Here is a 22,966-nt window from a genome sequence, read left to right on the forward strand (position 1 = left end):
CACAGAGGAAATGAAGAAATAATAAGGGTAAAGAGAGGAGCCTGGCGGGCTACAGTCAGTAAGGTCGCAGAGTCGGACACAACTGGAGCGACTTAGCACGCACGCCTTGAACGGGGCTTGACACTTAATACCCGGTTACCATTAGCTACTTTTATGATTATTTTAAAAGTTTTTATTAGCTCTTAATACTTTTTCAGTGTCTAGTGAAGAAATAAAGAATTCCAAGTCTAATGGATTAATTCTTTTCCCCTCAGCGCCCCATATGCTTGCTGACACAACTAGCTTTTCACCCAGGGTTAATTACCTCTTTGCGCTCGTCTGCACATCTGATACCAGGGGATATGTGGCTCGTGTACTAGGACGGCGTTAGGACCTATACTGATGTCTGGGGCGTGGCTGTTGAGACATGAACAAGGCCTAGACGAGGCGGGCGCAGGTGAGAAGAGCCGAACCCACTTAGGTGACCGACTTGTAAATCAGTGTGGTCTCTCATTCCTATGCAACCTCAGGCAAGAGACTCCCTGCCTTACGGTTCCGTTTCCACTTCGGCAGAAAGAAGAAATTTATTATTTCCTGTGCTTCCTCTCTCACAAGGTTGCTGTGACGATCCTGAAGTAGGATGTGGGGAGAACACTCCGTTATTCCAAACCTAGAGCCTTAGAAATCCGAGGGAGAAGGGAAAGGCCGTGAGCTGACAAACTCGGTTCTCTCGAGCCTGTGAGAGCTTGTCCTAGAACGTCTCATCTCTATGGTAGACGGACTCGAATTCCGGGGCCGACTAAGTTACACTTCCGGGGGGAATTGCTACTGCTTCCGGGGCGGGACACGGCGAAGGGTTTGCGGTGCCTCAGCCAGCTCCTAGCCGGTGTCTCAGCGCTCCTCGCAGTAATGAGCTTCCTCAGAAGTTTCCCGCCGCCCGGGTCGGCTGAGGGCCTACGGCAGCAGCAACCAGACACCGAGGCTGTGCTGAACGGGAAGGGCCTCGGCACCGGCACCCTTTACATCGCTGAAAGGTAGAGTCTCTGTTTCCAAGGGCTGGCTTCCTGCTCGCCTCGTCTCTGCCGGGCGCGGGCGGTGCGGAGTAGCGTGAGGGAGACTGAGACCTCTGAGGCCGTGGGGCGGGGGAGCGCGTGCCCCGCCTTGCCTTTGAGGTGCCTCTGCTGAGGAGAAGACTCGTGTGTTCCAGTGTCCTCTCCTCGGAGCCTTCATGTCTGTCTTCGTCAGACGGTGTTCGCCTCATTCATTGTGCTTTCTACCCACCTGTTTTCTGGAGGTCTGATGGGGTGCTGCTTTTTATTCAAGGTCTCAAGGTTTTGAGTTTCCAGGACCTGAGTGAAGAAGAGTCATCGAAGTGCCTGCCTCGTCGACGATCAGGAATGGGAGGTGTTGCCCTGGGTAGGATATGTGGGTTTAGAGCAAATTGTGCAGGATTTTAAAGCTTGGTTAAGGGGGTATAGGTTTTTTTCTGTAGGTATGAGTGGGGAGAGGAACACCTGCACCCCCACGCTGGTAGGGGTTATATCCAGAGGAACCTAACTCTCATTTCCATTCCTAGAAGGAATTGCCCTTTTATTTGGGTACCTGGAGCAGTTTTTACTTTCATAGACTTGTTTTACGTGTTGAGATTGTAGAATAGAAGTTCTCATTTCCATGACATATGGTTCCATTCATCTTCAAGCCAACAGTCACACATTGAATCTTTTCCTGTCCTCCACTTCTCTCTTTATTCTGTATCAGTTTTGTCTGCAGTCAGAAAATTCCCTGCTTTTAATAAGTCCCATGATTATGTTGGACCCACACAGATAATCCAGGGTAATCTCTCTCTTTTCTTGTGACCTGATTAGTAACCTTAATTACATACACAAAGTCCCTTCTTCCATGTAACATATTCACAGGTTTGACACCAGGAGATGTGAGAGTCAGAGAGGCCAAATTTCTCCCTGCCACAGCAGCCACAAAAAGATGTAAAGAACCCCTTGCTTTCGAAGGAAATCTAGTCATTGAACAAAGCTTAGTTTTCTGGCCAGTCACAGATAGGAAATTTGGATGGGAGGAAGATCAAGTTTGGGGTAAGGTACAGATAATGAGTTTGGTCTGCAAATGTGGATTTGTTGCACATATGAGCATATTTCTTGGGAGAGTTGTGTTAAAGATGAATAGATTAGATACTTGAGAAGAAGAGAGGGCCAAGGATAGAACCTTGGGGACACATCTACACAAGTTATGTTATAGAAGGTGAAGGTGAAGTTGTTCAGTCGTGCTGGACTCTTTGCGACCCTATGGACAGTAGCCTGCACCAAGCTCCTCTGTCCATTGGATTTTCCAGGCAAGAGTACTGGAGTGGGTTGCCGTTTCCTTCTCCAGGCTATGTTCCCGACCCAGGGATCGAACCCAGGTCTCCCTCATTGTAGACAGATGCTTTACTGTCTGAGCCACCAGGGAAGAAGAGACTTGAGGAAAAAGAGAGGAGTGGTCAAATAAAATCAAATCTGAAAAGCAGTATTTGAGGGTATTGACAAGATCTTCAGAGATCTTGCAAGAAGTGGAAGATCTCCTTTCTTTCAAGGAGTGGAAAGTGGAACACATATATTCTTAGCCCCTACACAATCCCCCTTTTCTCCATGGCTTCTCTGTGCACTGTCTCCTGTATAATATAAATCCTGTTAGGGGAAGTTCCTATACTTGTTTTTTCATTTGGATAAATTTCAAAAGTAAAGAAAAGTTGCAAGTGTTGTAAATTAATAGCCATAGCTCCTTCACAGAGATTCATCAGTCGTTAACATTTGGCCACATTTATCTCTCTTTTTTCTGAGCTTTTTGAGTTGCAGACATGTCATCACTTCACCTATTAATACTTGTGCCAAAATCTAAGGATAAGGACATTCTCTTGTGTAACCATAGTGAGGAAGTACAAACTCCTTTTAAGCTCTTAACTGTTTAAAAATTATTTATTTCAACTTTTTACTAACATCTTTTTAAAAAAGTATTTTTATAAAATATACATACAAAAATATGAATTATAAATAGATGGTTTTATATTTAAACTAACACCAGCATAGCACCTCAAGGTTAAGAGTAGAATATTATTAGTACCTTGGACACCATTTTTCATCCCTCTTTATTCATTACCTCTTTGGTTTCTTGCCCCTTTTTGTTCTTTCCCACCTAGCATTTCCAAATCTTTCTTTTTTTTTTGGTCTGTGTTGGGTCTTCCTTGCTTTGCGCATGCTTTCTCTCATTGTGGTGAGCAGGGCTACTCTTTATTATGGTGTTCAGGCTTCTTGTTATGGAGCACAGGGCTCTAGGCACATGGCTTTCAGTAGTTGAGCATGTGGGCACCAGTAGTTGAGGCGCACAGGACAGGTCCGTGGCGTGTGAAATCTTCCTGGACCAGGGATCGAATCTGTGCCCCCTGCACTGGCAGGTGGATTCTTACCAGGAAAGTCCCTGTGTCTTGACAGAGTCAAGATCTCAACAAACTGGGATTGCTTCATAGAGGATGTGATGAATGAAGATTGACAGTTAGCCAGGTAAATGAGGTGGGTCTAAGAGGAAACATTCTAATTAGAAGAAACAGGATGCTCAGAGGCAAGGATGAGAAACAATATTATGTGTGTGAGGATATATATTGTGTGTTCACACACACATACGCACAGTCAAGCAGTTCTTTTATCTGAGGGACCAATGGAGAAAGAGTGGAAACATAGTCAAGCTAGAGAAGGAGCTTCCCTGATGCCTCAGTGGTAAAGAATCCGCCTGCCAATGCAAAGGACACAGAGTCAATCCCTGATCCAGGAAGATCCCACATGCCACTAAGCTCCTGAGCCACAGCTGTTGAGCCTGTGCTCTAGAGTCCGGGAGCGACAACTACTGAAGCCTGTGCACCCTGGAACCGGTGCTCGGCAGCAAGAGAGGCCATCGCAGTGAGAAACGCACGCACCACAGCTAGAGAAAAGCCTGTTCGGCAGCAAAGACCCAGCACCACCAAAAATAAATAAATAAAGCTGGAGAAGGAGGGAGTCATGTTCAGGAGCTTAGCTTATAGCCTAAAGGCAGTGTGCAAACTACTTTAGTGTTTTAGGCAAAGAGGAACAGGATCTGATTTGTTTTTAGGTAGTTTTTCAGATGTAGATTGAGAGATTTGGAACTCTTTTGGACTTATTTTCAAAGCTTAGTTTTTATAGGAATTTGACTTTTTGTCCAAATGAAGAAAGGAACAGAGGCATGAATCATTCAGATTAGATCATTTGAAACAAGTGAAATAAAATATTTAAATTAAAAATAGGTAACTTAAATTTATAAGTAATGCTCTTTTTTAGTTTATATTTATTCCCAAATAAATTTTAAGCCAGATAATCAAGCCAACCTAAATTCAAGATCTCTCTTACCTTTCTGTCCTGTCTTTTTCCCCATGCCAGGAATAAAGTACACTGTTAATTCTTGTGTGGAACCATTGGAGGATAGCACAACATTTCCTCTGTATCTTTACTAGCTTCCAGATTCTTGTTTTTCCCTTATGTGACTCATGGTTTCTTTGGGACTGGATATATAGTTAGGGCTTCCCTGGTGGCTCAGACAGTAAAGACTGTACCTGCAATAGGGGAGACCTGGATTCGATCCCTGTGTTGGAAAGATCCCCTGGAGGAAGGCATGTCAACCCACCCCTGTGTTCTTGTCTGGAGAAGCCCCATGGACAGAGGAGCCTGGCGTCCATGGGGTTGCAAAGAGTTGGACACAACTGAGCAACTAAGCACAGCACAGGGTATAGTTAGATAGTTTGGTTTTGAAGGGCTTTTCTTCTAGAATATATGAGAAGAAAATAAGTAAAAAATCAGAACTTAATAATGAGAGTAAATGTTGCTTTTGAGTGAAACTGTCTTCTGTTCTGTTGAGTATATAATCCATGTTCCTATATAAGATTATGAGCGCTCCACGGGAAATGCTCTGGGGAGATAGCATTTGTTCTGCCAGCAGTAAGGAACTACAGAGCAGTAATTATGTGCTTTTTAAAGTGAAAGCCATAATTTACAGGCACTGAGTCTGTACTTGTTTTTCAGCTTTTCCATCTCCTAATTGAGTCATTAAAGAAAATTTTGTGTCTCTGGGTATTTCAAATCATTTTGGATACTGAAATTTGGAATACTCCTTTCTGAATTATGATAATGCCAGGGGATTTCTGAGGTGAGGAAAAAAGGAGTTTATTTGCTTTAAATAATATAGTTTTAATAAGGAACTGGCAGTACTTCTGTGATGCCTGAGCACTATTTCTTCTCCACATTAAGAGGAAAGCAGTAGAGGAAAGGCCCATAGAGCACGTGCAATCTAACTACAATAATAAAATCTACTTCTTTGGACCCAATGGAATGAGTTATTCTAGAACTTTTACCACTTTTAAAAGCTTCCCAGTTTTTCATTTTCAATAAGTGTGTTGAAACCTTTCTCAATGACAGTGCTTTTTTTTCTGTTTTAGTGTACAGTTCGTTATGTTTTAGTGTGTTTACAGAGTTGTACAGTTTTCACCGTAATCTACTTCTGCCTTTGCTTTTATAAGTGAGAGTCAAGTGTTACACACTTGTTTTGTGCTATTAGCCATTGATTTCCTTTGGGGGATTGAGGTGTAAAGCTCAGCCTCCCCTTACATTGAGTATGAATGCTCTCAGACTGCTGCACTGTCATTGTTCCCACACAAGAAGTCCTAGGGTCTACTATTGTGTTTGTTTTTACTTCCTTAGATATCAGACTGCCAGGCTTGTTACAGTTGTATAGAAATAGAAGATACGGGGTTTTTATTGCATTAACTTCTTTTTAAAGTAAAAGCTTCATTGACCTAATTTACATAGCATGCAATCCATGTATTTAACTATATATGTGTGTGTGTGTGTGTATAGGACTACCCTGGTGGCTCAGCAATAAAGAATCTGCCTGTAGTGCAGGAGCAGCAGGAGACACGGGTTCAGTTCCTGGGTGGGGAAGATCCCTTGGAGGAGGTCATGGCAACCCACTGTACTATTCTTGCCTGGAGAATTCCATGGACGGAGGAGCCTGATGGGCTACAGTCCATGGGATCACAAAGAGTCAGACATGACTGAAGCGACTTGGCATGCATACATATAATATATATAACATACATAAATATGCTATATATTAATAAATAGGTATATATAACAGAGTTGTGCAGCCATCAACACAGTGTTATTTAGTTTTAATTTCTTACTTATTTTTTGGCCATGCTGCACAGCCTGTGGGATCTTAATTCCCCAACCAAGGATTGAATCTGGGCCCCAACACTGAAAGCACCAAGTCATAACCACTGGACTGCCAGGGAATTCCCAATTCCTGAATATAAGAATATTCAGGAATTTTAGAATATTTTCATTGTCCCCCAAAGAAACTGACACCCGTTAGCAGTCACTTTGTATTTTCCTCCAGCCCTGTGCAACCAGTATAGTGCATTAGCTTTTATTTTATTAACATTTTTGTCGTTTCTTAACCATCTTTTTTGAAACTTTTTTCCCTGCTAAATGGTGCAGTTCCAGATAGGTGAAGTATTACCAAAAAAGTCAACCAGTCCTTACTCAAAATTCAGTTACTGATTTTCCTGATTCTTTTCCTTTGTTAAAGCAATAAAATATTTGCATTGACCACTTTTGAGGGATAACTAGGACATTGCTTATTCGTGGCTTTCTCCTTAAGTTGCAAAATAAATGAAAGGCTTCATAACGTCTGCTTTTCAATATGATGATTATTTTCCAACTTGTGTTATTACAACCATTTCATGTGTATGTTATTAATGTAGGATTAGTGGAGAAATTAGTGCTTCTTAGGTATTGCATATTTACATGCTAAGCACTGTGGCAGTGATTTTGAAGAATGTTAAAGCTTTGTCAAGTAACTCATGTTCTGTCCAATACATATAAAATTCATTACCACAGAGTTAGGTGCTCAGTAGTATATTACTGAGCCTAAGTGCAGTTTAAGAAAAGAAGAGATCATTGCACTGGAATAATCGAAGAGAGGGTTTATGGAAAGACTGGGACTTCCCCAGATGAAAAAGATTTGCCAAACCAAAGAAGATGCCTGAAGACATTTCAAATGTAAACAAGCATAAAAAGGCATAGAAACACACATGTGACTTAAGAAAAATAGCATTTCAAACCTGTTTGGATATTTAGATAGGGGAAAGTGAACTATAACAGAATTGTCTTAAAGAAATTAAATTCCTGCTGCAAATTTTCTTCTTTTAGGAAATTTCTAAACAATATGCTTGAATTTATTCACATATATATTAATATATGTCCAAGCTGAAGCTGTATAAACGTTAGGACATCAAATTAGGATTTAATTTCTTCAAATAATCCACTTAACACATATTTTTCAGCCGCCTGTCTTGGTTAGATGGCTCTGGATTAGGATTCTCTCTGGAATACCCCACCATTAGTTTGCATGCAGTATCCAGGGACCTAAACGCCTATCCTCGAGAGCATCTGTATGTTATGGTGAATGCCAAATTTGGAGGTATGTATGGTATAATTTAATCTTGAGCTTCCTTTGGCAGTATATTTCAAAAAGCAGTCACTGATGATAATCAGTGTAGTATTCAAGCCATTCACTTATTTTGGATAATGCTTTCTTAAGCAAAATTTCAGCACAGTAAAATAATTTGCACACTGCCTTTTACTTCCTACATATTAATAGTTGCATTTAAAATTATTTAGCTGTTATGCATTTGCATTTCTTGTTTCTCCTCTTGAGTTCGTTGTTATTTCTCTGTGTAAAGGCATTTACCTTTAGCACCCTTACAGGCTTGGATCCATATGCTTCCCTTCTAAGAGTTTAGGATAGAACCTGTCTTGTTTTGTTATAGAAATAGTTCTTAATGGTGGACATGTTGCCCTCTCCCGACATTTGGCAGTTATATTTTGTCATGGCATTTTTGTCACCACTAGAGGTGGAGAGGAGTGCTACTGGCATCTAGTTAAGAGGCCAAGGATACTACTAAACATCCTGCAATTCCTAGGACAGGCTCCCACAACAGAGAATTGAATTAACCAGTCCAAATGTCAATATTATTGTCTCAAGATTGAGAAACCCTATGGTACAAGATTCCCACATCTTGCAGATGGAAGAAACAACAGAGTCGTAAAAATCTAGTGTGGTTGATGAAGAAGAAGTAAGAAAGATTTTTAAAATCCATTTTTTAGGCTCTCCATAGTGAATTTCCCTGAGAGCTCAGTTGGTAAAGAATTCGCCTTGAAAAAAAAAAAAGAACCTACCTGCAATGCAGGAGACCCCAGTTTGATTCTTGGGGCAGGAAGGTCCCAGAAGAAGGGATAGGCTACCCACTCCAGTTTTCTTGAGCTTCCTTTATGGCTCAGCTGGTAAAGAATCTGCCTGCAATATGGGAGACCTGGGTTTGATCCCTGGGTTGGGAAGATCCCTTGGAGAAGGGAAAGGCTACCTACTCTAGTATTTTGGCCTAGAGGATTCCATGGATTGTATAGTCCATGGGATCACAAGGAGTTGGACATGCCTGAGCCACTTTCACAATGAGTTTTAAGAATTCTGAGTGAGAAACAAGTTAGGCATGAAATAAAAACTTATGCTTGATTTTTTAAGTATAACTAAAGTTTATATAGTATATTAGTTTAATATGTTCATCCTTTGTGAGAATGAATAACTTTGGAGTTGAAAGACTATTGTTACATTTTAGTAAACTTTTGATTTGAAGATAGTGCTTTGCTTTTTGAAATAGCATGTAAGAAACAATGCCATGTATTTTCCTTTTGAGCTATTGCTCCTCCAATTTGGGATTTTAGTAAGGTTTCAGATATAAGATGAGCATTTATACTGTGTGACACTAATTATTTAATGTTAAGACTTTTGGCACACCCTGCTGCATTAAGTGATAATGACTGATTTAGCGATTTGAAAATATTTTTGGTGTGCGATTTCAAAACTCTTGACATTGGGAAGCGTCCAGAGGTAGATAAAAATCTAGTGGAATTTGAAAGAGGGTAAGGAAAAGTCAGCACTCAGAAAACGAAGATCACGGCGTCTGGTCCCGTCACTTCATGGGAAATAGATGTGGAAACAGTGTCAGACTTTATTTTTGGGGGCTCCAAAATCACTGCAGATTGTGACTGCAGCCATGAAATTAAAAGACACTTATTCCTTGGAAGAAAAGTTATGACCAACCTAGATAGCATATTCAAAAGCAGAGACATTACTTTGCCGACTAAGGTCCTCTAGTCAAGGATATGGTTTATCCAGTGGTCATGTATGTATGTGAGAGTTGGACTGTAAAGAAAGCTGAGCGCCAAAGAACTGATGCTTTTGAACTTTGATGTTGGAGAAGACTCTTGAGAGTCCCTTGGACTGCAAGGAGATCCAACCAGTCCATTCTGAAGGAGATCGGTCCTGGGTGTTCTTTGGAAGAACTGATGCTAAAGCTGAAGCTCCAGTACTTCGGCCACCTCATGCGAAGAGTTGACTCATTGGAAAAGACTCTGATGCTGGGAGGGATTGAGGGCAGGAGGAGAAGGGGATGACAGAGGATGAGATGGCTGGATGGCATCACCGACTCGATGGACGTGAGTTTGAGTGAACTCCGGGAGATAGTGATAGACAGGGAGGCCTGGCGTGCTGGAGTTCATGGGGTCGCAGAGTCAGACACGACTGAGCAACTGAACTGAACTGAACTGAACTGAAGGAAAAATAAAAAGCTGTTGACCTTGTGTTGTAGTGAGACTTCCAGATGAGGTGGCCTTGGACACAAAGTTCACTTCCCATCTAAGTATCTGCAACTATGATTTTATAACCAAGAATTTATATGCCATGTTTAGTTGAAAGCTTTCATTCATTCATTCATATATAGACATGAAATTTTATTTATTTCTATTTATTTTTATTATTTATTTATTTATTTGGCCATGCTACAAGGCTTGTAGGATCTTAGTTGCTCGGCCAGGGATGGAATGCAAGGTCCTGGCAGTGAGAGCCTGAGTCCTAACCACTGGACTGCCAGGGAATCCACCCTCCCTGTGCCACCCCTCCAACCCCCGCCCTTTTTTTTGCCATTCATTTGTAGATGTGAAATTTTAGAGATATCTTGTTAGTCAGTTTTAAATTCTGGTGTGACACGCTCATAAATAGTGTAGAGCATTGGCATTGGACAAAGGTGTATGTCAGAAAATAAAGTTAGAGAGGTAGGGTTTGAATAAAGCTAGCTAAAAGGAAAAGCACACTGAATAAGAAAACTATGTCATTAACTTGGTAGGAAGTCATTTTCATCTCTCTGAGCTTCCATTTTATCCAGAATAATTAGGGCATTATAGTAATTTTTGGTTTTTAAACCTGGCTGCACACTAGAAACACCTTGGAAACTTGTTAAAAATACAAATTTTGGGAGTCCCAAACCTGGGTAATAAGGATTCGGTAGGTTTGGGGTAGGTCTTTTAAGCATTTATTCTATATGATTATCTTCTTGAGATGGATGGAATTAAAACTCTTACTAAAATAAGTAAAACTTTTCTGTCTTACTAGGGAATAGTTTTTTTCCATCACCTTTATTTTAATACTTCTCCATTTCTGTTTATCTGGAACTGCACTTTTATAAGTTGCACAGATGTGGATCCTGTTTTTCTAGCCTTTGGTCCTCTTGTCCTGATTCTTCAAGCCCCATATATATATATATATATATATATATTTTTTTTTTTTTTCCTGTTTGGCTTACCTCCATTAACCACTAAAGTAGACCATCAGCTTATTGTTGAGAACATTAGATTATTTTTTAAATAACTAAAAAAATACATTCCCATTCCTAAAATTTTAGAAACGTTTAAGGAGACAGACTATGGTGGTCACTACTGTGATCTAGTACTAGATGATTAACGTTTGTCATAGTGGTATTTTTTTCCTAATTGTAAAAATGCTATATTACATTTCTCTTTATTGCCTTTAGATAGATACCTGTAGATATATAAAAGAAGATGTTAATAGTGGTTTATTTCTAGGGAGAGGACTGGAGGGGTAGGGACTTTTTACTTTGAATCCATCTTGACTTTTTCCATTATTTTTGTACCAGCTTCAATTTATGGTTTGAAAAGTGATGTCCATTCAGTTATAGAACAATAGTTACAGTATGATACCATTTTTAAAAATGCATTGAAAAAGTTTGGTAGTACCATAATGTATTCAACTACTAAGAAGTTTTTAGAACTGTCCAATATTTTTGTATTTTACTATTTTACAGAAGACAAATTTCTTTTATGTAACAATTTAATAACATCAGAAACAGGACAGAAAAGTTCTATTATATCTGTTACTTAAAGTTGCTAATAGTGGCCATTTAAAATTTTGTGTTTTTCGCTTATCTGTATTTTTTCATTATTCAGTGAACTTGCGTGACTTATAAAAATAAAAGTTAAAAAATATAGTGGGTACCCCTTATTAAAAAGCTCTTAACATATATTGTCAGCTTGCTTTCCAGAAAGTATATACTTTGAATGCTTTTCTACTTTATCTCCATCTATATGGAGAATTAACATTTTTTCAAAATGGCAGCTGTAATATGCTAAACAGAAGTTGTATTTTTAAGATGATTTGTTGAACATGTTTTGGTGGTTTTGGGGTCTGTTTTATTCACCTTTTTAAAAAAACATTATGAAATAATTCATATGTTGAAAAGTTCAGAATAATTAAAAAAAATTTTTATTATGTAATATCCAATGTGAATTCTAACATTTTTTCATAATTAGTCTAAAAGAAATAAAATTATATTAATACTATGGAAATTTGTTTTTATATCCCTCCCCATTTCATTCCTAATTCTGTCTCCAGAGTTTTTCTTAAAGATGATGCGTGTCCTTCCTGTCTGTGCTTTTAGATTTTTACTGAGTATATATATACACCCTTAAGCAATATAATGGTTCTCTTTTGTGTTTAAAACTTTAATGCAAATGGTATTATATATATTCTCCAATGAGCTCTTTTACTCAATTATGTTTTAAAATTCCTTCATTTTGATACATATAAATCACATTCATTTTCAGATATTATCTACTGAACATAATACGATCAAGCTACAATACGTCTATTTCCTTTTTTTAATTAACATTTATTTCTTATATTTTCTGTAGTACATAAAGTACTTCAGGGAACATTCATGTACTTAGATGAGTTGCTGGGTAATAGGATATATACATCTGGAGTGATTTTAGCAGTTTCCATTTTGACCAACAGGATGTGCTAGTTCTCTTTATTGAACATTTGTAGCTTTTTCTTGCCAATAGACTTTATTAATTTATCTTTTGAGTCAGTTAATTTTTATCGGCCTTAGATTTCTTATCTGTAAGTTGTTGATGTTGAATCACAGTGGTTTACAGACTGCTGCTGAACCCATTGTTTTATGGTGGAATAAACAGACATGACAGTGGAACTCTAATTGTTAGAGGTCTGACTCTGGGTTTCCTCACCCCCTACCATGATGTTGGGACTTGGTATCCCTAGAACTTCCAGTACAGTGTGACTAGATCAGAGAGACTATCCAGAGTCTTTTTCTAGCTCTAAAATAATGTTTTATAATTGGGAGTAAAAAAAATGTAATATTTAGATGTATTGTTAAACATCCTTTAAGAAATACTTTTAAGATTTTATTTTTAAACATAAACATCATTAAAAAACTTTTTTTATACCGTTTCTAGAAGAATCAAAAGAATCGGTTGCTGATGAAGAGGAGGAAGATAGTGATGATGACATTGAACCTATTGCTGAGTTTAGATTTGTGCCTAGTGATAAATCAGCATGTGAGTATCCTGTAGAACATTTGATTTTTTCCCCTTTAAGTACCAAGCATTCTTTCTATCCCCTGCCCCCGTCTCACACACACACACACACACACACACACACACACACACACACACCTTCATCCTCATTTGTTGTTTTTGTTTCTTGTTTTAGTCGCTAAGTTGTATCTGAATCTTTTGTGACCCCACGGACTGTAGCCTACCAGGCTCATCTGTCCATGGGATTTCCCAGGTAAGAATACTGGAGTGGGTTGCCATTTCCTTCTCCAGAGTATCTTGCCAATCTGGGGATCGAACCCATGTCTCCTGCACTGGCAGATGGATTCTTCACCACTGAGCCACCAGGGAAGCCCTCACTCTCATTACCTCTGTTCTATTGCTTTTTCTTCATTTTAGCATCTGTAGTATCATTGAGGACCAGATGCCTATTAATATAAAGACTGTGAATGAAGTGAGTATAGTAGATACCATGTCACTGGTGTGTTTTGTGAATGGAGGGACCTGTTATTTATGGACTTGGTGCTGTTGACTGTGAATCTCACTGAATAGAGGACAGAGGGCTCATGGCAATTCTGAAGTGCATGATGCCAGGACAGCTGGAAAGAGCGCTGCCTTGAGGGCCTTCACCCTGATGCCAGCAGTCTGACCAGGACTCTGATGTTTTTTCTTGGAAAATCCAAGGCATGAAGAGATTTCAGTAATATTTCAAAAAGAGGTCTTATTATTAATATTTTGTGGCTTGTCCATTGCTGTCAAGATTGATTTTCCTTGAAATTTGGCATATTTTGTAAATACTGTGACCCTAGTAAACCTCTTCAGAGAAGGCAATGGCACCCCAACTCCAGTACTGTTGCCTGGAAAATCCCATGGGCGGAGGAGCCTGGTGAGCTGCAGTCCATGGTGTCGCTACGAGTCGGACACGACTGAGTGACTTCACCTTCACTTTTCACTTTCATGCATTGGCGAAGGAAATGGTAACCCACTCCAGTGTTCTTGCCTGGAGAATCCCACAGATGGGGGAGCCTGGTGGGCTGCCGTCTATGGGGTCGCACAGAGTCGGACATGACTGAAGCGACTTAGCAGCAGCAGCAGCAGCAGCAGCAGCAGCAGCAGCAATATACCTCTTAGAGAAGGAAATGGCAACCCACTCCAGTATTCCTGCCTGGAGAATCCCATGGACAGAGGAGTCTGACAGGCTACAGTCCTTGGGGTCGCAAGAGTTGGACACAACTTAGCAACTAAATCACCACCAATATACCTCTTGTCTACTTATTAAATTTATTTGCCCTGATGGTTGTCTTATTTGATTTCTATTGTACATTAATCAGAAAAAAAAATAATGAGAAATTTTAAATTTACTTGTTCAGTGGAGGCAATGTTCACTGCAATGTGTGAATGCCAGGCTTTGCATCCAGATCCTGAGGATGAAGATTCAGATGATTACGATGGAGACGAATATGATGTGGAAGCCCATGGTTAGTGAAGTGGATTTTTTTGAGTGTTTGTGTATGTATTTAAAACATTTATGTATGTGTGTTTCATTTTAAACATGTATAGAGTATGGGATTATAATTCTTTTATATCTCTTAAGTATCCATGTAACTTGGTTTTTAATAAAAGTGAGTGGCACAATTCATGTCTCAGCCAAGTTAGAAAATGTTACAGGCGTCCCAAGCTTGAGGGCAAAACATAGAAATATAAATAGAAATAAACGGAAGGAAAGACTGATAAGATAGTGGGTAGTTGGGAGAATCTTTTTAAGTTGATGAAGTTGCTCCCAGAAAACAAGCCTTCTCTCTCCACTGCTTGGAACCTGTATCATCTACATTTTTAATGTATTCCATCAACCACCTCATTGCCAAGGTGATGTCTTTTTCCCAGAACCATACTTCATTTATCTAAGATTATCTCCCTTTACCTCCCCAGAGCAAAATACAGTCACTAGCTTTGTATGGAGTCTTGTTACTTGAGGTGTCTGCTGATTTCTTTCTCATGGATACCAGTTTGGCTCCCTAAAGCTGTTGCCTCCATATGTACCACCTCCTGGCCTGAGACAGACTCATTTCTGGGATTCTGCTTTATATACATCTAAATACATTCTCATCTTTGCTGAAGTTTCAGGATAATTTAATTTTTAAATCCTGTTTGTATTTTCCAGAATTTCTGGTTTTTTTAAAGCAGGATGCATTTTAATCAGGAAAAAACACTCGTGTAAAATTCCTACCTTGGGATAAAACTCTAATCTTAGGAGCACCCTCTTTTCCTTCTAGTCCCTGGACATTTGCTTCTTTGGGAATTGCTATATACTTGCTTGTTATCTCTTAGAATCCCTTCTCATCTTAGAGAGTAAAGACATTTTCTGTTTATCTTTGTCTTCAGTAGATGGCTGATGTGTGTATGTTGAATAAATGTTGTGTGTTTTCCTTGAAGCCTTTTTTCACTGTACCTTATCTTCAGTAGATGCATTATTGATTGTCTTTTTTTTTCCCCTAATTGTTCTATAATGGCTTAAAAGCTTTTAATTTATTTAGAACAAGGGCAGGGGGACATCCCTACATTTTATACCTATGAAGAAGGATTATCCCATTTAACAGCAGAAGGCCAAGCCACACTGGAGAGATTGGAAGGAATGCTTTCTCAGTCTGTGAGCAGCCAGTATAACATGGCTGGAGTCCGGACGGAAGATTCAATAAGAGATTATGAAGGTGAGTACTCAGAATTAATATTTGATAGTGTAGGAAGCAAATGTAGAATTACATAGAATAGGAACTATATGTAAGTTTGTTAAAACTTTTTTTTCCCTGACTTACAAAAATCTGTAGGTTTTGTATTCTTTTGACTCCACCTTTATCATTTGTAACCCCCCAGTCTAATACTGAGTGCTATGGATTTTTCCTTTAAATGACTTTTCAGATCTCCTTGCTATAACTACTGCTATGTCCAAACATAGGTCCTTTTCCCTCACACTGGATTTATAGTAGGAAATTTTTTGCTTCACATCATTCTTTCCTCCACCTCACTGTGCCTTATTTATCTTCTGAGAACACTCTGTGTCATCAATATTCACCATATAAGTCCTCTCGGACTCTGGAGAGACACCTCTGTCTTTGCACCACTTGTCTCCAATCTTGTTCCTACTACCCTCAAGAAAACATTGAGGTAGTGTTCCTATGTGTCAAATCCTGATGGAAGCACATTATATGTATTTACACATTTAATTCTTCCAAGAACCCTCTGGTAGATGATGTTGTTTAGCCGCTTTAGTCGTGTCTGACTCTGCGACCCCATGGACTGTAGCCCGCTGGTCTCCTCAGTCCATGGGATTTCCCAGGCAAGAATACTGGAGTGGGTTGCCATTTCCTTCTCCACAGTAGATGCTGTTACGATCCCCATTTTATAGATGAAGAAACTAAGGCACAGAAAGGTCACATACCTAGCTTGCAGTCAAATTGCTAATAAGCGGTAAGGGGATTAAATAAGCTAATGTGTAAAAACAATCTGCCAGATACTGTTACGAGCATTTCTTGCATCCTCTATGTATTCAGTTCAGTATTTTGTGTTGTTACAGAATCTTAACACTTCCAATTTTTAGTGATGCAGAATGTTCTTAAAGAGGGTTTTCATAGTTTTTCTTTTATTGATATTTAAGTTTCTCTCAGAATGTTGTGATCATTATCTCCATGCACATAGCTTTCTGACCTGAGGGTCCTGAAGTTCTGGGATATTTAATTTGGAATTAGGCTTGGGTCACGTTACTGTTGGTTGTGTCTCCTCTCCATTTTAAGCCCTACATGGTGAGCCTCTAACATAGGCTTTAGGGTTAGGTGACTCGGGTGATCTCTAGTGCTGTACCAAAATCTTAGCTGAAAGAATTCAAGATACTCCTGTTTTTTATTATAGTGATTAGCTGAAGAGTACCTTTGGACATTAAAAAACCTTTCATCACTGAAGGCTTTTTGTTGTTTTTAATTATAGAGCTTTTTATTTAATGCTTTATAGCAACTGACTTTAAGGTCACAAACACTTGTTGCTAAAGTGAGATAATTGGACTTGTATTCCTAAGCCTCACTGACGTATTGAGTTGCCTATACATAAAACTTCTTCAGCTTAAACCATTCTCTGTCTTCTTAAATTCTGGGTACCCACATCACTCTTTTTTCCACTTATTAAATTTGACCTGTGCAATTTCTTTTTTTAAATTTATTTTAAAAATAATATATTCACGATATTTAACATGATATTCTGATAAATCCATAGTGAAATTTCTGCTGATGGCATTTCAGTGCTTCATGTGTTTGTTTATGTAAGAGGTGTTTGTTGAGCTACTGTGGCAGGTAGAGAGAATACAGGAGTGCCTAAGGAAGATGCAGTTAATATCTATCAATGGCATTCTAGTGGAGAGAAAATGAAATTAACTAGGTAGTTACAGTACATTGTGATACAACATTGAGATAAAGGGGAAGCTTGAGGAACTATGGAATCAGAGGCTGGACAGTCAGGGAGAGATTCAAACCTCATGGAGTAAGTGACATTTAAGCCAAAGTCTGAAGATAAATAAAAATGAACCAAGTGAAGAGGGAATACATACAGTTTGGGGAGAGAGGCAGGTCAGGGAGTCAGTCGTGTGAAGGATCAAGAGACCATTCAGCTTTGTGGAACTGAAAGTTCATTGTATCTGGAATTCTTGAGTGTGATGGGTAGCTATTATGGCAACAGATAAAGGTGGAATAGTGAACTGGACTGTATAGTAAAGGAACTTGAAAGCTGTGTTAAAGAATTTCAGCCTGTGTTTAAGTCAGTGGGAAGCCATTGAAGAATTTTAGTTTGATTAGTGTTTTAGAAGATGACTCTGGCTGTGATACAAAAAATTAATTGCAGAGGGAAATACTAGAGGAAAGAAGAGAAACCCTGTTAAGTAGCTTATGATTTAAATTAGATGAGAGATAGTGGCCTAGGGAGTGGCAGTAATGTCAAAAGACTCAACAAATTTGAGAGGTATTTAAGAGATAGAAGCAGCAGAAGTTAGAGATATGGTAGGGGTTTCTGGGTTGGGCAAGTAAGAAGTATCCTTCTGGAAAGGGATGTATTTTCTATGTGGAAAGGTGAGTTAATTTTATATAAGTGTTTCATTTGTATGTCCTGCTGAATGTCCAGGTGGTGGGGTGCCAATGGGCTGTGGGCAGAAGCCAGTTTGTGGTGGGCTAAAGAGTTGAGCGTGAGTGGGAGGTAAAGAAGTGGCGAAAGCAGCTTTAGACAGCTCTTTCCAGAGGGCTTTTTTTGGTTGTTGGTTCTCCCCCATCTTTTTTTTTTTTTCAATGAGATTAAAAAAACAGATAAGTAAGAATCTCACTTTACTTATTTATTTCAGTCTTTTCTACTGAATTATGTTGTAAACTTAGTACTTCATGCTAAAAAGAAGTTGCACAGAGAAACACCTAGCACAGCTCTGTGAAGAGTGAAAAATGGATGCTTGCTGCATTTGAAAGTCCCTGCCTGGAGTTCTTGCAGTGCTGAGATTGAGAGTTGCAAAGTGAAAGTTAAATACACAGACTAATTTTAACTTGGCCTAAATCCCCAGGTGGCATTTTTCTCAAGTCTGTTCCTTGGCAGTTTTGTCAAGAGAAAGAAATAGCAACTCTTACCAGCAGAGGGCGCTAGCTTCCTTCTGGTTGAAATCTAAGCTGCCTTCACTATCGGAAGTGCTTAGTAGACTGTTGCTCAGTGGTTAATTTTTTCTTCAGATGGGATGGAGGTAGATACTACACCAACAGTTGCTGGACAGTTTGAGGATGCAGATGTTGATCACTGAAAATGATGGATTTTGCTTTAGGGTGAGTATTTTCTCTCTTGTCACTGAACATGAAAATCATATGAAACAATTGATTTTTATTTTCAGATTTGAGGAGAACTCTAACAAATTAGCAGCTGTGGGGAAATGTTTTTTAATCCATTTATGAAATTACTTGAAACTATGTAGTTTTTGCCCCTAAGAAATCAAGATCTGCCAGCATGGTAATGTTCAGGTTAACATTTACTGAGCACTTACTAGCTGCCAAGCACTTTGCTAGCCATTTGAGAGTACATGGAAGGATAAGACGCTGATCTTCAGTGAGTCAAGAGAAGGACATTACCCTTTGTTCAAAAGCAGAGATCTCCCTGGTTGACTCATGTGGGAGCAGCAGAACTTGAGGTCATGTCCTGCTTTGCTCTTGAGTCAACTTTTCCTTCCCACTTACGATGTTTGAAACCTTAGCATCTCATCAAAAACACAAAACAGAGATTTGCTGCAATAATTCACAAAGCAGATTATTGCCTTTGTGAATATAACATCTTATAGTAACCATGAATTGTGCTAATGGATCTCAGCTTTCCTGTCAGCTGCTGCCAGTGGAACTATTAGAAAATAACCTTCAAAGTTCTGTAATTTATGTCTCTTTATTTACTTCTGTCATTGGTAGCCATATCATCTAAAATCAGCAGTGTCTCCTCTACAGTTAGCTTAAAGTATGTGTTAACATTGTTGGAGCTCTGTTAATGTTAATTTTCAGATTTCACAGTTCTGGATATCAATATTTCACTATTGAAATAATACTTTATGGGAAATCTTTCAGTACCAATATGTCTTCTTCCCTTATTGCTGAGATTCTTATTTATCACATTCTTTAGAGTATATGGATTTTTTTCAGTAATTTTTACTAAAACTGGAAAACAGATTTTTTGATCTGGCTTTAACATATTTCTTTTTGAAAAGGGACTATTCAAAGAATACCAACTTCTCTATTAATAAGATGGAGAAACGTATTTGGTATGTCACTAATGGTTACACAAATGGAATGTTGGAGCATTTTTCTGGTGAGAATTCTTAGGATTCTTTGTAGTACAATTTTTATGATGAAATAACTGTAAAATAGCCACAACTTTCTAATGAACTGATAATTTGTTTTACGTTCATTTTGTGCTATAGCTGGAGCAAAGAGATTTTTATTCATAAAGTTTATGCAAGTTCTTCATCTGGATAATGAATTAATTATCCTGCATTAATCTTAATTAATGAATTAATTTTAATTCCAAACAATGTCTGTAAATTTTTAATCATTTAAAATTACATTTGCCTTTGAGGAGAGAATAAGAAATAATTTGAGTATGTAGGCAGGTATTAAAAATTTCAATATAATGAAACTAGGACCTCTTGATGCATAAGATAGAGTTGGGGGGGGAGGCACATGAGTGCTGGAATCATAGCTCCACCACATTACCACCTCTGTGCCTTCAGACAAGGAGTATAAATTCTACAATTCTCAGTTTCCCCTTCTGAAAAATGAAGATGATAGTAACTCCCTGGCAGGATTATTGCAAAGATTGAAATATAATATATGTAAGTCCTCTGGCACTCTTGACTAGGCATTTAATAAATAATAGCTATTAGTATAAACACTGTAAACCTTTTGTTTTTCAGATGCTGCTCATAACTGTAGGAGAGAACTTGGTGCCTCTTCCACTATGGAGTGGGTGTTGATGAAAGTCTTTTTCTTTCTCCAAAACTTAGCTGAACCAGTTCTTTCTTGAGACAGAGTATACTGAGACAAGAAGCTGTCACCAGCACAAGAAACTATGACCTTTATTAACAAAGGTGAATTAACTTAACCAGAAGGGTATTTGTAGTTTATGATTTACCCCAAACTGTTGTGTCTAGGTGTACTCCCTGAGTAGGCCTATGATTCCCACCTTCTCTATATGCATCCTCAAAACCTAGCAGGATTAAGTGGTGGAAATGCACTGGCGTTTGAAGGTGTAGGTAGACTGCGTGGGAAAGAGAGGCTGAATCTAAGCTATACTCCTTAGGGCCTACAGATACCCCTAACTCCTTAAAAAAGAAAAACAGAGGTCTCAGAGAAATCCTAATCTCTGCACTTTCCATAAGGATAAAGATCTTTTTACTAACTGGGGACCCAGGTCAGTTAACTCTAGGGAGCCTCTTCAGAAACAGCCCAGCCACACGTACTACCACTAACACAAGTGCTCCTGCCTAGCCTTTGCTCCTTTCACCAAGTTTCATCAGTCTGTTCTGTTATAACCGCTTAGGTTGTATCCTTTCATTGCCAGCCTCTCAGGTCAGTTTCTGTTAAAGAACAAGTGGAATTGGGATGAAGTTCTCAAAGTATTTCAGATAATTGTTTTGTCTTTGTGATAGCATAACAAATAAATTTAGGTTTTCTATATTATTGTGCTCTCATTCTTGACTAAAACTATTAATGAGAAACAGTTTGTAAAAAATTAGTGTTTTGATAAAAAACGAGATTCTTGTTGGTCTTTGACTTTTGCTGAGAACATGAACATGGAATAAGAAACGTATAGGGCTTCTGAGGGACAGGGCAAGGTCATAAAACATTGCAGAGCTGCTTCCATTTGAACCAGGAGTGGCTTCTCATAGCATACTTTTCAGCTCTCAGTTTTCAGAGATACCTATCAGGCTGATTTATAATTACAGGTTTATACCTGGACTTTATGACCAAAAAAATAGGTTAGAAAAGCTCTTCACAATTACCTAATTAGTGACTAAACTAGTTTGTCACCACTAAACCCAGTGTTCTTTTCAGCGCTTTTACTTGGTTTCTCTCATCTTGCATGGTAGACTGGAAAAACTAATATTCTTTCTTCTGAGCAGACTCTCATAAATACTGAATTTGTTAAAACAAGCAAGTAAAAAGGCCACGTTTTACAGACTTTCTCCGTACTGTCCTGGGTTCTTCACATGCGCTATGTGTATAATATTCTTAATCACCTTATGAAGTATAGGTGCTTTTATGATCCCACTTTAGAGATGAGGAGACAGTTACAGAGAGAGGTAAAGTAACATTTAAGGTCATATAGATAGGGAGCTGTGATTTTTAAGCCTGTGCTCCCAAATACCATACAGCCTTACCGTCTACCAGCAGCTGAAAGGAAGCACATTTTCTCTTTACTGCAGGGTTTTCAGTGTTAAAATTTCAGTGGATAGCACAGGAAGTTCCCAAATTTCTCTGCTAACAGTCTCAGTAGCACTCGTGATTCTGTCCTAGACATTTGTCCATTCTGCAGTAAGCAGTCCATGTATCTCATGGGCTCTTCCTAGAAGTTCTATTTGAATTGCTTTTTAAAGTCATGCTTACATACTTGTAATCATGACTTTCAGTGAAACATTTAGTGCTCTTTGATAACATGCTGACAAAATGTTGAGATCATGTGCACTGTGTTTCCTGTAGGCGCTGCTGTGGTCAGCCTGGTATTGTGGATAAGGCAGTCAGCTAAGATGCAGGAGACCACGCATCTAGTTCTGACTTGGCAGACAGTATTTAACTCCTCTGGACCTACTTCCTCATCTTTGTAAAATAAGAGAACTAAACTTTCAATGTCTGAATGACTTTAAAAAATTCAACTGTAACATTCTGTATTAGTAGGAGCTGTACCCATAGCTTTGGGAAAATAAGAGAAGGTGAGAAGAAAAGATAAGGTCAGGCTGTTTTTAAAAACTCATAATGATCACTAAGCCAACATATCTTTTTTTTTCATGGTGCTGTGATCTTTATTCCATTAAATGACCTTAAACCAACATTTCTTGATTCTATTTGAACTTAATTTTTAGGGTTACTGGAATTGGTTTGTTTCCTATTTCTTGAGGTAGAGAGTTTAAAGAAAAGATGTAGACATTCTCCCCCCATAATATGAGTCATCTAAAATATCCTTAAGGCTAGTTAGTGGTCATCTATTTTAGATTCTGTTGTTTAAAACATAAATTCATTAAAATATCCCAGTGGATTTCTGCCTCCCTTAGATTACTTTGTCAGATATTGATACTTTTCACACAGGTTTCTTTAACTGTTTGTTGATTATGTATTTTGAGATATTGCTGGGATCTTTGCTGGTATTGTTGAAGACTAGAGATTATGCACAGATGATCGTGGTATATAGCCCTTTACTTCTGGAAGACAAGTGTGATTACTCATTGCTCAGAGAGATTTTAGATATTTAGATAAAGTTTTATTTATCTGCAGTATTTCAAATAGAGTCACTATGTAGCTAATTCTCATACAAATCAGGTTTTTCAAGTATTTTGAGAATGGGTGAATCTAATACCACCTTCTGTGACTTATTGGTCACTCAGTCGTGTCTGACTCTTTGCAGCC

General features: G+C 38.6%; 1 protein-coding gene across 2 annotated transcripts; it reads left to right on the forward strand.

Annotated features, from left to right (window-relative positions):
- Positions 1 to 827: 827 nt before the first annotated feature.
- On the forward strand, positions 828 to 21,040 carry CLNS1A (chloride nucleotide-sensitive channel 1A). 2 transcript variants are annotated; one of them, XM_052661918.1, is made up of 7 exons: positions 828 to 1,013; positions 7,379 to 7,515; positions 12,702 to 12,803; positions 14,171 to 14,278; positions 15,398 to 15,508; positions 18,545 to 18,634; positions 20,260 to 21,040. In XM_052661918.1, exons 1-6 carry the CDS (start codon positions 889 to 891, stop codon positions 18,610 to 18,612), a joined length of 651 nt encoding a protein of 216 aa, XP_052517878.1. In that variant the 5' UTR covers positions 828 to 888; the 3' UTR covers positions 18,613 to 18,634; positions 20,260 to 21,040. The 2 variants fall into 2 exon arrangements, with proteins under 2 accessions (XP_052517878.1, XP_052517877.1); XM_052661917.1 differs by having other exon boundaries at positions 15,335 to 15,508; positions 20,260 to 21,039.
- The last annotated feature ends 1,926 nt before the right edge of the window (positions 21,041 to 22,966 follow it).

The sequence above is a fragment of the Budorcas taxicolor genome, chromosome 25 (genome assembly GCF_023091745.1).
Source record: "Budorcas taxicolor isolate Tak-1 chromosome 25, Takin1.1, whole genome shotgun sequence".
Taxonomy (NCBI): domain Eukaryota; kingdom Metazoa; phylum Chordata; class Mammalia; order Artiodactyla; family Bovidae; genus Budorcas; species Budorcas taxicolor.